This window comes from Hipposideros armiger, unplaced genomic scaffold, assembly GCF_001890085.2.
Source record: "Hipposideros armiger isolate ML-2016 unplaced genomic scaffold, ASM189008v1 scaffold_1274, whole genome shotgun sequence".
In the NCBI taxonomy this organism is placed as follows: Eukaryota; Metazoa; Chordata; class Mammalia; order Chiroptera; family Hipposideridae; genus Hipposideros; species Hipposideros armiger.
Window position 1 is genome coordinate 248,658 of NW_017732624.1, and position 14,114 is coordinate 262,771.

Consider the following 14,114-nt stretch of genomic DNA (forward strand, 5'->3'; position numbering starts at 1 on the left):
TAGCTGCCTCAGGGAAGTAAATGGTAGATGGCATATTTGTCAGTCTGTCACCAAGCCTTTCTGCAGCTAAAGTGCACTAAGGCAGGAAGGAGGCGGATCACCTGCATGGCACCAACGGGGTGAAGGAAGCATGAGAAGACCTATCTCTGGACCGTAGACATTGCAGGACGAAGGCCATACAGCTTACTGCCCCTGCCACAGCTCCCTTTGTGTCCATGCGGATGAAGCCCTGGGATGCCCTTTCTGACTCAGCCAGGAGAGGCCAGATTTAAGGGCAACCCCAGCACAATCAGCAGAAGCAGCAGGCGCTGTCCAGTCCCCCTAACTGGCTTGGCCACCTCCTCACAAGTCTCCGGTCAGCCAGCCAATCAGGCTTTGGCTTGGGGGAGACCAAGTTCCGTTCCCCATCATGGTCTGGCCTCGACTTCTCCATTTTACAAAATGGAGTTGCCCCACCGATTTGATTATTCAGGTCTTAAAATATTTGAAGTCAGGAAAAAGAACAGGTGTTTAGGCTTAAACTGTGTGTGGCTCTAGCATCAAACAAGTAGATGAGAATTTATCGCCACAACTCTTGAGCCAGTTGTTCTTATCTTCACCCTACAGGTGTAACAGCTGAGGCTCAGAAAACTTAGTTAACCCAAAGACCAAGTTAGGAAGGGGGCCAGATTCCAAATTCTGGACCTGCCCACTAGTCCCCATTCCACTTCCGAGCCCATCTAACCAGGAATGGCCCAACTCAGATTTTTCTTTTTTTATAAACCATTTCCCAGTCTAAAGCAGAAAAGCTTCAATGGCTCAAGGTGACTTAAAATTATTTACCCCTTGCTTCAACAGTTACTAATTACAGCTAGCTACAGGCCAGCTCTTGGGGTTAGTACAAACGAGGCAGTTAGACCCTGCTGATTTCCAATTCGTCTGTTTGGGCTGGCCAGCCCAAACTTGCACTACAGAAGAGAATGGGACTCCCAAGGCTGTTGGTGGTTGAATTGAGACCAGGCGAGTGTTCCTTCAGCCACCTCCTCAATGGACTTCTAAGTAGAAGTCACTGGAGTTGAGAGGATGTGGCTTCTCTAAGACGGTCTTCCAAGAGCCCTCAACCTTCGATAAGGCTGAGACCAAAAGACTGAGCCAAGAGAATACAAACATAGAAGGGACAGACAAGGTCATGATACACACTTACTCAAACCCAGAGAAACCCTGGGAGCAGTGTCTGGCTAGGCCAGGGCTAAATAAGATGAATGCGGAAGAAAAGGAAGTGACTCCATGTCTCCCAGCCACTTCTGGGACTACGAGCAACCAAAGTGAAATTTGTGGACAGGGGTGTCTCAGGTGGAGCTCCCTGCTGGCAGAGTGGCCCACATTCTGCCGTAAGGACTAGACCACTGAAGACAGCCCAACAGGAGGGAAGATCATTTTTCTACCGTTTGGGTGAGTACATACAAAACTAAAATCCTGAGCTGTAATCAAGACATTTATGAGTAAAACTCATGACCGAAATAATTTGCAAAGTGAATTCTAAGTCTTAAGTTTTATTTAAATAACCTCCAGTGAGAACAGAGCGCACCAATTACTACTACTTCCTTGTAATACCAACTAACCAAGACAGGGCGAGTAAGCGCACCCTGCAGCCAGCCTGCCAGCCACTCGTGTGAGGGGTGGGATGCCTCTCAATGGGGGCGGACACGACCTCGGCCCCGGCCAGCAGCTGGGGGGCCGTCCACTGTGGAGCGAGGGTTCTTGATGGTTTCGTCTACGGACACGATAAGGCACGCAGCCTCAGAGGCTGCAGTCAGGGCGTTGATCCGTACCATAGCCGGCTCCCACACGAAGGCCTCGAAGTTGTCAGCAATGTCCTCGTTGTGGATGTCCACCCCGTACCACATGCCCCCCTGAAAGAGCAGGGAAACATGGTACTGCTTTTAAATTTCTTTTTGCATACCCTCGCTCCCAAAGACTCGGCATGTTAGGAATCCTGACTCTCAACTTCCTGGAATTCCGAGGAAGATGGCACTTGCCTGTGGCATCACAACAGGAACCCGGAAGTGCGCCTCTTCCCAGCCCTGCCCCCGCCAACCTTGGATAGGCTGATCACACAGGAGCACTGGCCCGCTTTGCGCCAGCTGCTGTTTTGGGAGGACTGCATATATCAAACCATGGTTCTCAGGAGAAACACTTTCCAATCCTGTATCTCACTGTATCATCTCACTGTTCCCATTAGGCCCCATTGTACAGATGAAACAGACACAGAAGTAAAGTGACTCGTTGAAAGTCCTAACAAGTCAGAAGCCTGGTCACTCACTGAGGGGGGCTGTTGTCACAGTGCCCAGCACTTAACATCTCTAAACAAGTATTTGCTAAATAGCAAATGAACAAATGAAGTTCTCAGAAAGGTAACAACTTGGAGGTGGCAGAGCCATGGCTGGACCGTGTGTCAGCAGGGCTCTGCAGTGCTCACCCCCACACCCACAAACCTACTGCATGTGCTCAGGGTGCTGCCAGGTGGGGGCCACAGAGTTCCATGGTTCCTCTCACTGCAGTGAGGAGTGATCATACTCTGGTAGAAGCATCGAAGAAACCCTGGGGCCTCCAGTCCTGGCACAGTGGCTTTGCCTCTGCCTTCAGAGGAGGCAGTTATGTGGTACCGGTTTTAGTTCCAGCCCTGTCACCTGGGCTGAGTACAGAGTTTGAATAAGCACAGTGCTCTGTAAATCCACCCCGTCCACCCAATCCCTTGACCCCGAAGAGAGGAAGTACCCACCTGAGCATGTCGAGCCCGCAGCTTATTGAGGATGTTTGTGGCATCGAAGCCAGCATTGTCACACAGCTGACGTGGGATAATTTCCAAGGCCTTGGCATATGCCCCAATTAACAGCTGCTGTTTTCCTGGAATGGTCCTTGAATAATCCCGCAGGTACTTGGAGAGCTCCATCTCAATGGCCCCGCCACCAGCCACCACGGAATCGTTCTGCAGAGACCAGACCCACCTCTCAGTATAAGTGGTTCCCCCTGGTCCAAGCTCTAGTCACAGAAAAGTTGGCACAGCCAGTAGGTCCCCCAGTCCAGAAAGAGTGGTTCCTCCATCCTTCCCCCATCTCAAGCCCCAGAAAGCCTAGACATGGCCCTCATCTAGCACATCCCAACTTCAAACCAGTGAACTTCATGGTTCCTGACTACCTTCCAGGTTGCCTGTGGCTTGAGGACACTGGCACAATCCCCGGGTGGCTGACTACCTCAGCTGCAGTCTGCTCACAAGAATAAGTCTTAGACCAAGCAAGAACAAGCACGACCTATTCTGAGAGAATGAGGCTGTTTCTCTATGATTCGTGAGGCTGATAAGGGCCTGCATGCCACCCAGGGAAGGAATCATCCCACCAATCCAGGGGCTTATCAGCTCGGGAGAGGGAACAGGCCGTGCAGGCAGGAAGCCACCAGCCCATACCTTGATGGCCCGCCTGACAATCATGATGGCGTCGTGCAGGGACCGCTCTGTCTCCTCCATAAACTGCTCGGCACCACCGCGGAGGATGATGGTGCAAGTCTTAGCCTTGGGGCAGCCAGTGAAGAAATTGTACCTACATCCGGGGTCAGATCATGTGTGAAATCCTGCCTGCTGCCAACTTGCTATGTTCTGATCTCACCAACTCCTCCCAACTCTCAGCAGCTGCTCTTCTGCTCCTCACTAAGCTTCTCCAATCCCACCCTTAAAGACACTTTCTTGGGAAGGTCTGGGGCTGTACCACTGGGACATAAAAGATTGTAGGCTTCAGACCCAATGTGATCTTCTGTCCCAAAACACTCTGTCTGAGCTCTTTATGCCCCAAAAGGTGAGACCTCAAAACAGAGTAGCACATACTATATACCACAGCCAAAGGATGACAGGAGGCCAGACCCAGGCAAGTCTTGTGAGCTCAGCCAAGATGCAGCCTGGGCCTGCGTCTCACCTCTCGCCTCCAATCTGGGTCTCCTCAAAGACCTGGCAGCAGCCCAGCACATCTGCTGACAGCGCATTCACACTGGTCTGGATGGAGCCTCCGCAGGCCTGAGGAGCACAAGAAGGCAAGATCATCTAGCACTGAGGGCTCACACCATGCCAGCAAGCTTCCTGCCACCAGGCTCAGCCAATTCCCATGTTGGACTCTGCCATGGAGCCCAGAGCCCTCTGCAGTGGATGCCCTGCTCTTACCCTTGAACTCCAGCCGACGCTTACCCCCTCCAAAAGGAGAAAACGAAATGGAACTAAGGGCAAACAGGGCCTACTTAAAAGAAGACAGGGGACCTTTGCTTCACCCAAATCCCCCTCCCCCAAACTAAGGTGCTTTGGACCCAGCAACTGAAGTCAGAATCAGTGCTTTAGACTGAAAGCGCCTTTCGTGAGACGCTCAAGAAAAAGGGAAGGAAACTTGGCTGGAAGCATCAATACTTGAACTTATCCAGCTAATCATAGCATTACTGCCAGGTTCCTCACCAATCAGATATCCTAACTTATTTTGGTTAGACTAGCCTTTTATCTAAGTCCACGCACACTGGGACTGGAGTGCTTCCAGGCCAAGAGGGTGAAGACAGGCCTGGGTTCACATGCCAACCTGACAGTGCAGGCAGGAAGCCACCGGCCCAGCACCTTGACTGCCCACCCAACAACCATGATGGCATCATGCAGGGAGCGCTCTGTCTCCTCTGTAAACTACACCAAAGGTAAATAAAAACGCCTCTGGGCCGTGAAGGCCCAGCAGCAGCCTTTGGAAGTTGGGTTACCATCATCGTTCTCCTCAGATCCTCCTCCTGCACTCGGCCAGCACAGAACATGTCCCTGTCAGCAAAGTACTGGGTGGCCACGTCCCCAATGGGGAGTTTGGACAGGACAACTTTGGCTCCGGAATGATGGATCTTCTCTAACTTGTCATAGAGAATGTTCCACTCAGCATCCACGATTGCCTGATAATCCTGAAGAGATCCAGAAAAAGGTGAGGTTGCTTTAGAGTGGAGGTTAGCATATATGAAGGGCTAAAATGTATCCCCTAAGATAAAATGTACTAATTTAGTTGGGAATTAACAGTGGTAAACAGCATAGCCTCTTCTCAGTCCAAGTAACCAAGGACCCTACAAGATAACTCAGGAATCACCTAAAACTTTCAAACACCAGAACAGAAAGTCACCCCAGGACTGAGAGCTACTCCAGAGCTGGCATGGCCACGGTGTGAGAAATAGTTTGGTCTGGATGAGTTTTGGCCTCCTCTGAGGCGCTGTACCCACGGAGTTCCCAATGACAAGACCTCTTCCCCCAAAGGCCATTCTGAGTCTGAGACACATTTCCCAAGAGTACTTGCGTAGAGCTGGGTGACAATGCTCTTTTCAGAGACAGCCTTGGTAATATCAGTGATGGGGGCATACCAGTCCCTTGCAGTCTAAAAAGGGAGGAGCCCACATCTGCCCAAACTAGAGGAATCAAAATATTGGGCTTACTGTATAGCTAGAGAGCCCCTGACAGCCCCTTTTCTGGGGCGAGAGGATATTATTTCAGCAGGTCTGCCCTATCCAAATCTCCTCAGGTCCAGGTCACTCAGAGAGACTATCCAGTGAGAAAAAAGTGGGCTCAGTATTTAGACATCAATATGCAGGGGGATAGAAGCCCAAGATGGCCAAAAGACCCAAGGCTTTGGCCCCAAAAGCTGCCCATTTCCATGCCACCTGCCAGCTGGTGGGGCCTACCTCAACTGTGTGGACTCTGATTTCCGCATTATCTTTCTCAGCTTTCAGTTCGAGCTCAACATTCAAAAGGGCAATCTTTGGATTATGGTACTTTTTGGGTTGCATTTCAAACCCAGCGTAAGAGAAAGTCTTCTTGAACGCAACGCCAGCTACCAGCTGGGACTCCTGTTAAAAAACAAAAACAAAAACAAAAACAAACAGTTCAACAGTTCAGAACTGGCATAAAATGAAATCAAGCTGGTAGTGTGTTGGACTAACACGTGTCCATTCCTGTGAACCTGAAAGAGTTAATCATGCCTTTGTTTCAATGTTGTAATACAACCTTTTCATTATCGTAAAAGCTGGAAAAATACAAAACATATTTTGGCTGTCCCTTCAGGATAAGGAAAATCATTAAGCTGGCAGACTAAACACGGTTAAGGGCCTGTTTAGGTGAAGACTGGCCTCCAAAGGAGGTGCCAAGAGATAATGCTGTATTTACCTACAGTGCCAGGAAACGAGCTAGGCATTTATGAATGCCCCACAGGCTGTCTGATGCCTTCCCTTTCGATCCCCACTCCCAACCCCCATCTTCTACTGCACACACCTACACATACCCTTCCCTATCTGCACTGCGCACGCATGCACACACACACATACATATCCACCCACCCACCTACCTACCTACATATATATATTCCGGCATGTGTGCTGTAGCCTAGATGCTTCCTCTTCCCAGGAGATGAAGCCAAAAGGTCAGAAGTGTCAGAAATACCCTGCACAGTTCCCAAGCTATCACTGTGGCTTCCCACTCAATCCTTCAAAACATGAACTTCTACTGCTTGTTCCCTAACAGAGCTTCCTGCAGGTTGGATTTAATAGCAGGGAATAACAGAAAGCATGCTGCACCCGGGACTGACTTCAGCACTAGCAGGAGACTTAGGTTCAGATATCAGCTCTCTTCCTTCCTAAGTGACCAAGTCATTTCCCAGTCCATAAAACGGGGAATTCAGTCCAGTGACCTGAATGTTCTGCCAGTGCTAGTCTACAATCCTGATCTAGAATCCTATAGCCTGTCAGTGGACAGATCATCAAATCCACAGCTTCCTAAAGGCGGTAAGGCCTGAGCTGAATCAAGATGGCCGAGCAGAAATTAGTCAAACAGAAAAGAAGAACAAGGAGGTGTTCCCCAGAGGTGGAGGCGATGTGGTGCAGTCAGGGAATGAAAAGGCACGTGCAGTTGCTGTAATATAAAGTAGAAAGCAGGGACCAGTTTAAGAGAATCTTACAGGCTCTGCTAAAGCCTGGTTCTCATCCTGTAGGCAATGCAGAACCCCAAAAGGCTCTACACAAAGGGTAACAAATTGGGGAACTTCACCTTGCAACAGAAAGTAAAATGGATTTAGGGGATGCAAGACTGGAAGAAGGGTGACCACTGCCAGGACAATTGTCTTGGGAGGAAGTAAAAGAGACAGATTAAAGAAATAAATTGGTAGGCAGGGGGACTAATGGCAATGTGTCTTTTACTGTAATTAATTTTTTAAATTTCAAAAAAAAAAAAAGAAATTGTTAGGCAAAATGACAGGTTGTGGGGAGTTGAAAAGGTTTTCAAGGATGACCCTAGATTTCTGGTTTGACTGACTGAACAAATGGTGGTGATAAAAACTACATCAAGGAATACAGAAAATCCTACAAGTTTGGAGGCTAAGCTAAGGAGTTCAGTAGCAGTTAGCATGCAGCTCAGGGGAGAGGTGAAGGCTGAAAATATAGATCAGGAAGTTCTCAGCAAAATTCTGAGACTAAGCAAATAATTACTACCATCATTCATTGAATTCTGTGTGTCAGGTTTAGTGTTAGGGTTTACATGCATTTAAGGAATGAATGTGGGACAATTTGAGGAAAACACAAGTGTGGCTTAAAGCCTCTGGCTTTCTTACAAGATAAAATTATTAGTTCTGATCCCTACTTTAGTGGATGCCAATCTAATCTCAGGGGTTTACAGAAGGAGAAAGGCCAAGGAGAAGATGGAATATTGCTACCAAAGCGGTAGGTAAAGAAAAAGTTAGCAAGTCACAACGTGGTTGCAGAAATGGGTCGTTTTCACCCAGACTGGGGACGAAAGACAGGGGAATGGCTCAGATGACCTCCAGACTCCTCACAGCTCTATTACACTGAGAGGACTCAGCCCACTGACATGTGCCACTTACAGAAGGAAGAAGAGGGAGGACAGAGTGGGGATGCAAATTGGAAGGGTGAGAGTCAAAGAACACAGAGAAGGGACGGGCTGTGGTGTCAAGCAGGTCTCGCCCTGTCCAAATCACTTCAGGCTGAGGTCACCACGAAAGAGCATAGTAAAAAGTCGGGCAGGCCAGAGGCTGGAAAAGGTCCAAATCAGCTTGGAGATACCAACATCAAAGATTGTTTCTAGACAAATACCACTGTTGGAAAAGAACAGTTATGCTGTGGAACACAGCAGCCACTAGTCACATGTTGCTTATTTAAATCTAAATAAATGGAAATTAAACTTAAAATTCAGTTCCTCTGTAGTACTAACTACATTTCAAATGCTCAGTAGTCACATCTGGCTAGTGGCTACCATGGTGGACAATGCAGTTTTTAACAGTCTCATCATCACACAAAGTTCTATTGGGCAGCAGTAAGTTAAGAGCTACACACACTGATATAGATAAAGTTCTAAAATATGTAGTTAAATGGACAAATGTTACAGAAAACTTTTGTTTCACAAGTTTATAAGCTAGCACTCATGTTTAAGAAAGCAATATTTACACGTTTCTAGATGCACAGATCATTCTGGAAGGACACACACACACACACACACACACAGACACACATACTCTATTGTGGTCGGATCTGAGGCAGGAGCTGATAAGGGGACATTTATTTTTTCCTTTAGGCCCGTTTATACAGCTTGAACTATGTATCATCTAGTCAAGATAAATGAATACAAAAAGGGAGAGCTTGGTCATATCACTTGGAGGAGAATGCTGGAAAGTACTGCTCAGATTTATTAATTGAGAGGGTCATAGATAATTTATCAGAGCTTGCCCTATCCCATCCCACATCAACACTGAGATTCTGAAACTCAGCCAGTTCAATCATCATTCTGCTGACAAGTAAATATAGGTCCACAGAGGTTATATAATGTATGTGCAGTCACAGCCTATCGGGCAGGATGGGGAACACAGCTCAAGCCTGACTTCAGACCACTTGCGTTCTCTCTACTCCTGTAATGTATGCTCTCCTCTACCAAGGCGTCTGCAAGGTGAGTGCGAAAGCAGGAGCCTCCTGCAGAGGCTGTAGCGGGCTTACCTCTAGGGCTCCACCTTGCACCTTCTTGATTCCAATCATTTTAAGCTGCAGCAAATCATCAAGCATCATCACCGCATCCACCACCATCTTCGCAAAGAAGACTTTCTGCTGGGAGATCAGCTTGGAGCTCAGGGCGGTCATAGCACACTTCTCCAGGAGCTTCCTCTGCTCCCTGGGACACAAGGGTGGGACGTGCATCAGGCCCTGAAAGCCTCTCTTGTCTGATTCTACTGCAATGTGGAAGTCTAAACTCAATCCTCACCAACTTCTCCTGTGTCTTTAGGGCAGATTATCAGTGACAGATGGTGACTGGGCTCAAAGACCTCATGTGTGACAGCTTTTAAACTCCAGTCTACCAGCCTCTTTTGTGCTGAGTGGGCTGGGCCACGGCCAAGGGTCTAGCAGAGCCAAATAGCCCCAGGCCCATACCGGGATTGCAACATGCTCCTGTGTCCAGTTTGGCCACAGAAAGTCAAGGTTCTGACAAAGCCCACCACAGACTTACACTTTATCTTCCTTCTTCACAGTCACAGCAATCTCTTTGATCTTGTTAACTGCCTGCCAAAAACAGAAGCTGAGTGAGTCTTTCCCACCACGAACTGGAGAAGTGGATCCCCGCCTCTCGCTAGACCCGAACCTGTCTATTCCCAAATCTTAAAGCATTTCTACTCTACAACTAAAACAACAAGTCTTATAGCTGCCCAGAAAAATGTAAATCTCTCTAGTTTACAAATGTAGAGTAGGGGTAGTTCTGAAGAACCTTCAGCGTCCTTTCAGGATTTAGCTCTGGGTATGCAGGCAATGCACTAAAACAAATGAGTGGAAACAAGCTACGACACCAGACCAGGCCAAACCTCTGGCTTATGAAAAACATCTATGACAACTTCTAGCACTTTAAATATTAGTTAGATGTTATATGATATACATGCATCTCACTTCTTGTATATCTCATTTTAACGTCACCAGCTTGAAACAGAGATAGTAAAGGGAGAAAGTAAGGCCTAAAGGGAATGACTTGCTCCAGGTCACAGAATGAAGGTCAAAGGTTAATAACAGCCAGGTCTCAAGATGTGCCATGAAGTACTTGATAAAAATAAAAATAGTTCTCTCTTACTGAGAGCCTATGACATGTCAACATCACAGTCTATCAGGAAACCTGCGGCTTAAAGAGATTTAAGTAACATATCTAGTCAAATAGCTACTGAACTGTAGAACTGAGATTCCTAGGGAGAACTCAGAAAATGCCCAAGGAATGCTTTCCCAGTCTTCCCACACCCCAGTGAAGGCATTATCCTAAGAGAAATACGAAGGTTCCCAGGCACCGGCGCAGTTAGCCAGCACCCCCATACCAGCTGGGTGGCCGTGCGGAAAGCTCGGATGATGATCTGTGGGTGCAAACCTTCCTCCACATAGGGTTTCACCTGCTTCAGAAACTCTGCAGCCAGCAGGGTCACTGAGGTAGTGCCATCACCGACCTGGAAGAGGATGACAGGAAATTCGTGTTTCCTCATGTTCAGGGATAAGGCCCCCAAAATCCATTTTTAGGTAATTAACCCATTTAAACTGGTGACTGTTTAACTGGGTGTGAAGCTATTTTCTGGAACCATAGGTGTTTATAACCAGTAGAAGGAAGGTGATGGTAGTTAGGCACCCAAGCCACCAAATGGTCCTGAGTTACAAAATTCATTCCCCAGACCAGGACCATTCTCCAAAGAGGACTGATGTGGACAATCAAATTTCCTTGGGATATGAAATCATATGCAAATTAACTGAGAACTTACTCAGTTACAAGGCACTATAATGAATCAGGCAGTCCCAGTCATGCTTATAATACAGTGCTTACATGTCCCAAATAACCATGGTAGCAAGAAGCATGAGATAAATATTCTTTAAGTAGCACAAACTACTACAGGAGTTTACAAAAAAGATATTTTCCAGCCAAGTCCCACTGAAACAAACCTCCCAGGACCAGACAAAGTCCTTTACGTGTTAACCGCTATTTGGAATTAGCAGATTACTACTGTGCTCATCCTTCTTACATGGCAATTTTCTATGATGGACTCTAAACCCTACTTTCAATGAGGGAGAAAAAAAGAGTAAAAGCTTGTAAGGAAATTGGCTAACCTCTGATTTGGAAGAATTTTATTTGCAACTTACTTATGTCCATTGTGTAACATAAGGAATTCTCAAGGGGGAAAAGGGTTAAAGGGTTTAAGCTGCCAAACTGCTGGAGAGAAAGGTATTACTCACTTGTTGATGACATTCAAAGGTCAAACCCAGACTCTTCTCACTTTTATCTTATATAAGCCATACTGTTTTATAGGCTACTGGGTCCAAATAAACCTTTTCCATAACTTCAGGAAATATCTCTAAATACAATACTCTAAAATACAAACCTGTCTCTCTCAACATTTATTATCAAGACTCCAGAAATGATTTTTAAAAAGGCAGCCTGGTTAATGCCACTGAATGGTACACATTAAAATGGTGAATTTTGTTATGTATATTTTACTACCATAAAAAAAGGGGGCGCGGGGGTACCTGGAAACCTTAGTTTCCAGCCCCATTTTATAAGGTAACTAACAGCTGAGAGGTTAAATTATTTACCTAGTAACTCATACGAATGACAACACCCAGGCCCGGTCCTCGGATCTCAGCTACATGCGGGGGAACAGTATGAATTTTAAAAGATTACTAGCTCTATCTAAATATTTTTACAAGCATGCATTACTCTTAAAATTTAATTGTAGATATAAAATAAAAAACTGTTAAAGTGAGAACAGCGAAGGGGCTAGTAGGCATGTGTTTCAACCTCCCTTTAAACACATCTGCTTGATTGTCCCACCTCGGCATCTTGGGATTTGGCAATGTCCACTAAAGTCTTTGCTGCAGGATGAACAACGTCAAGGAGTTTCAGAATCGTGGCCCCATCATTAGAAATTGTGGCTTTGCCTTAAAAGGAACAAACACAAAGTAAAAAGATAAAGACCCTTTCTCAAATCGTGTCTTCTAGTTAGACTTGGAGCCCATGTACCCTTTATTGGGATGGGGCAGAGGGGGTCAAGGCAGGTATAAACCAATCTTTTCACAGGGTTAGTTCTGTGCACAAAGGGCCATCTAAAATTACAAGCTTCCAAAGACCGTGAGCTCCTGATTTTCTCTGAACAGTATTTCATATACCTCAGCTGGATGTGGAAAATATTTTTAAAATGAAAATGAGCCATCATTTAGATATTCGTAACAGCTAACACCCCAGTATCTCACATGTCAATTAATACACTAAAACACAAAAGGGAACTTGTTTGTTCTGGCAACACGATACAATGGGAGTGACCACGGGCAACTCCAGACAGTTCTAGCTCCTGTTTCTAGGCCGCATTGCTCTACGAGGCAATAGGCTCGTAAGCCCAGCTTCTCCCATATATTCCCACGGGGTTCAGCACTCAGGACCATGTATGAAATGGAACCGCTTCATGTGAACAATCCCTCAGATCTGAGATGCAGTTAGATTTCTGGTGCCAAACACTCCCCAGAAGCCTCCTGTCCTGCACACTGGCCGGGGGAACCCTGCAGACTTACCTCGGCCATCCACAATGAGCTTGTCCATGCCACGGGGGCCCAGGGTGGTTCTTACAGCCTCAGCAATCACCTGGCAGGCACTGATGTTACTTACAAGCTGGGGGATGCCTTGGGAGCTATCAGTCCCCTCTTTCAACAGGATAACTGGTGTGGGCTAGAAAAGAAAAAGCAATTGACTGCTTTTAACAATCATTTATTACTATTAGACTCAAGGAGAGAAGGGTGAGGAAAAATGCTCCCATCTCTCCCATAACAGAAATATCGGGTGGCCTTTTTAAACCACATTCCCCCACTGGCCATCACATCCATCCCTTGAACAGACTCTACCTCCAGGGACATTGCCAAGACCACACCATACCTGGCAGGTGTGCTAGAAAATGGTTTGAGAAGCAATGATTTTGTTTAAAAGAACAAATCAAATAGTAACGTGTTCTCTGGTGCCCAGCTGGCTGAGCGTAGCCTTTTCAACTTCTGACCCCATTCCCTGTGTTGAGGAATTAGGTCATGGCACAGGGGGAGGAAGCAGGTGTGCTCAGCATTCACCCTCCAGCAAAACATCCCCTTATCTGCATTACAGCTTAATTCTAGAGAAGTAGATGGGGTGCTGATGCAACACACCGTGTCAATAGCCTCAGGTATTGTCCTGGAGATGCCCAGGCAGGCAGCTTTACCAATGATGTTTAGGGGGCGTGTAAGGAAGCAGGCAGAGAAACACCTTTGTCCTGTCTCAAGAAATGACAACAAATCTAATTTGCACAGCAATGTATCTATTTCCTTTGCTGGCTCCATAAAGCTTCCTGTGACTCATCTCCAATCACATACACCAAAGAAGTTTTTCTCCTATTTTGTAATGGCCTCCAGAACAGTCACTATCACTGCAGAGGCTTAATTTGCAGAGCTGCTTTAGGAACTCTGGAGGACAGGGATACTTGCTTATTTTAAAGGGATTGCTTAGATACTTTTGCTCCAGTGACCATTAGCACAGACAGTAATTCCTCTGCTTAGCAAACCTGCATTCTTTGTCCCTGCATCTAAACTTGTGCCTTCAGAGATGAGCTCATGAACCAGACCCAGTCTCCTGAGTGCCTACAACTAGCTGTTTGTGTATGAAACTATATAGTAAGGGTCCATACTGTTTCAAAACTATTGTTATATGTGTGCTGTTAGGCTATGATGCAAACATTTATTTCTTACTATGGAGCACAATATACAGTTTGAAAGCCACTGCCCACGTCCACCCTTAGGGGTACTTCAGGTATTTTGAGAAGGGAAGGCACAGGAAAGCACAGGGCTGTCTCACCCTGACAACCAGGAGTGGTAACAACCAGGAATTCACACACAACAAAGTCTAGTAACCCAGGAGTCAGACGCCAGCATATTAACCGGGCAATTCCTTTAGAAGTCCAAGTCTTTGGCCAGTGCAGCTGGAGGGTAGTGAATAAGTGGAAGGCTGGAATAAGGATGAAGAGGCAGGAACCATCATCCCACATACTCACTTGTAGGCTGTGTTACGGAGT

At 46.6% G+C, this 14,114-nt stretch overlaps 1 protein-coding gene across 1 annotated transcript in view; it reads right to left on the reverse strand.

Moving 5' to 3' along the window:
- Positions 1-1,500: 1,500 nt before the first annotated feature.
- CCT7 (chaperonin containing TCP1 subunit 7) overlaps positions 1,501-14,114 on the reverse strand; it is a 16,423-nt gene continuing 3,809 nt past the window's right edge. Inside the window, exons 2-12 of the mRNA XM_019633293.1 lie at positions 12,598-12,751; positions 11,864-11,970; positions 10,368-10,493; positions 9,524-9,576; positions 9,019-9,190; positions 5,710-5,874; positions 4,756-4,944; positions 3,945-4,042; positions 3,443-3,575; positions 2,762-2,968; positions 1,501-1,892 (exon numbers count right to left, since the gene is read on the reverse strand). Coding sequence (XP_019488838.1) covers positions 1,671-1,892; positions 2,762-2,968; positions 3,443-3,575; positions 3,945-4,042; positions 4,756-4,944; positions 5,710-5,874; positions 9,019-9,190; positions 9,524-9,576; positions 10,368-10,493; positions 11,864-11,970; positions 12,598-12,751 — 1,626 coding nt within the window. The 3' untranslated portion in view covers positions 1,501-1,670. The remainder of the gene's footprint in view (positions 1,893-2,761; positions 2,969-3,442; positions 3,576-3,944; positions 4,043-4,755; positions 4,945-5,709; positions 5,875-9,018; positions 9,191-9,523; positions 9,577-10,367; positions 10,494-11,863; positions 11,971-12,597; positions 12,752-14,114) is intronic.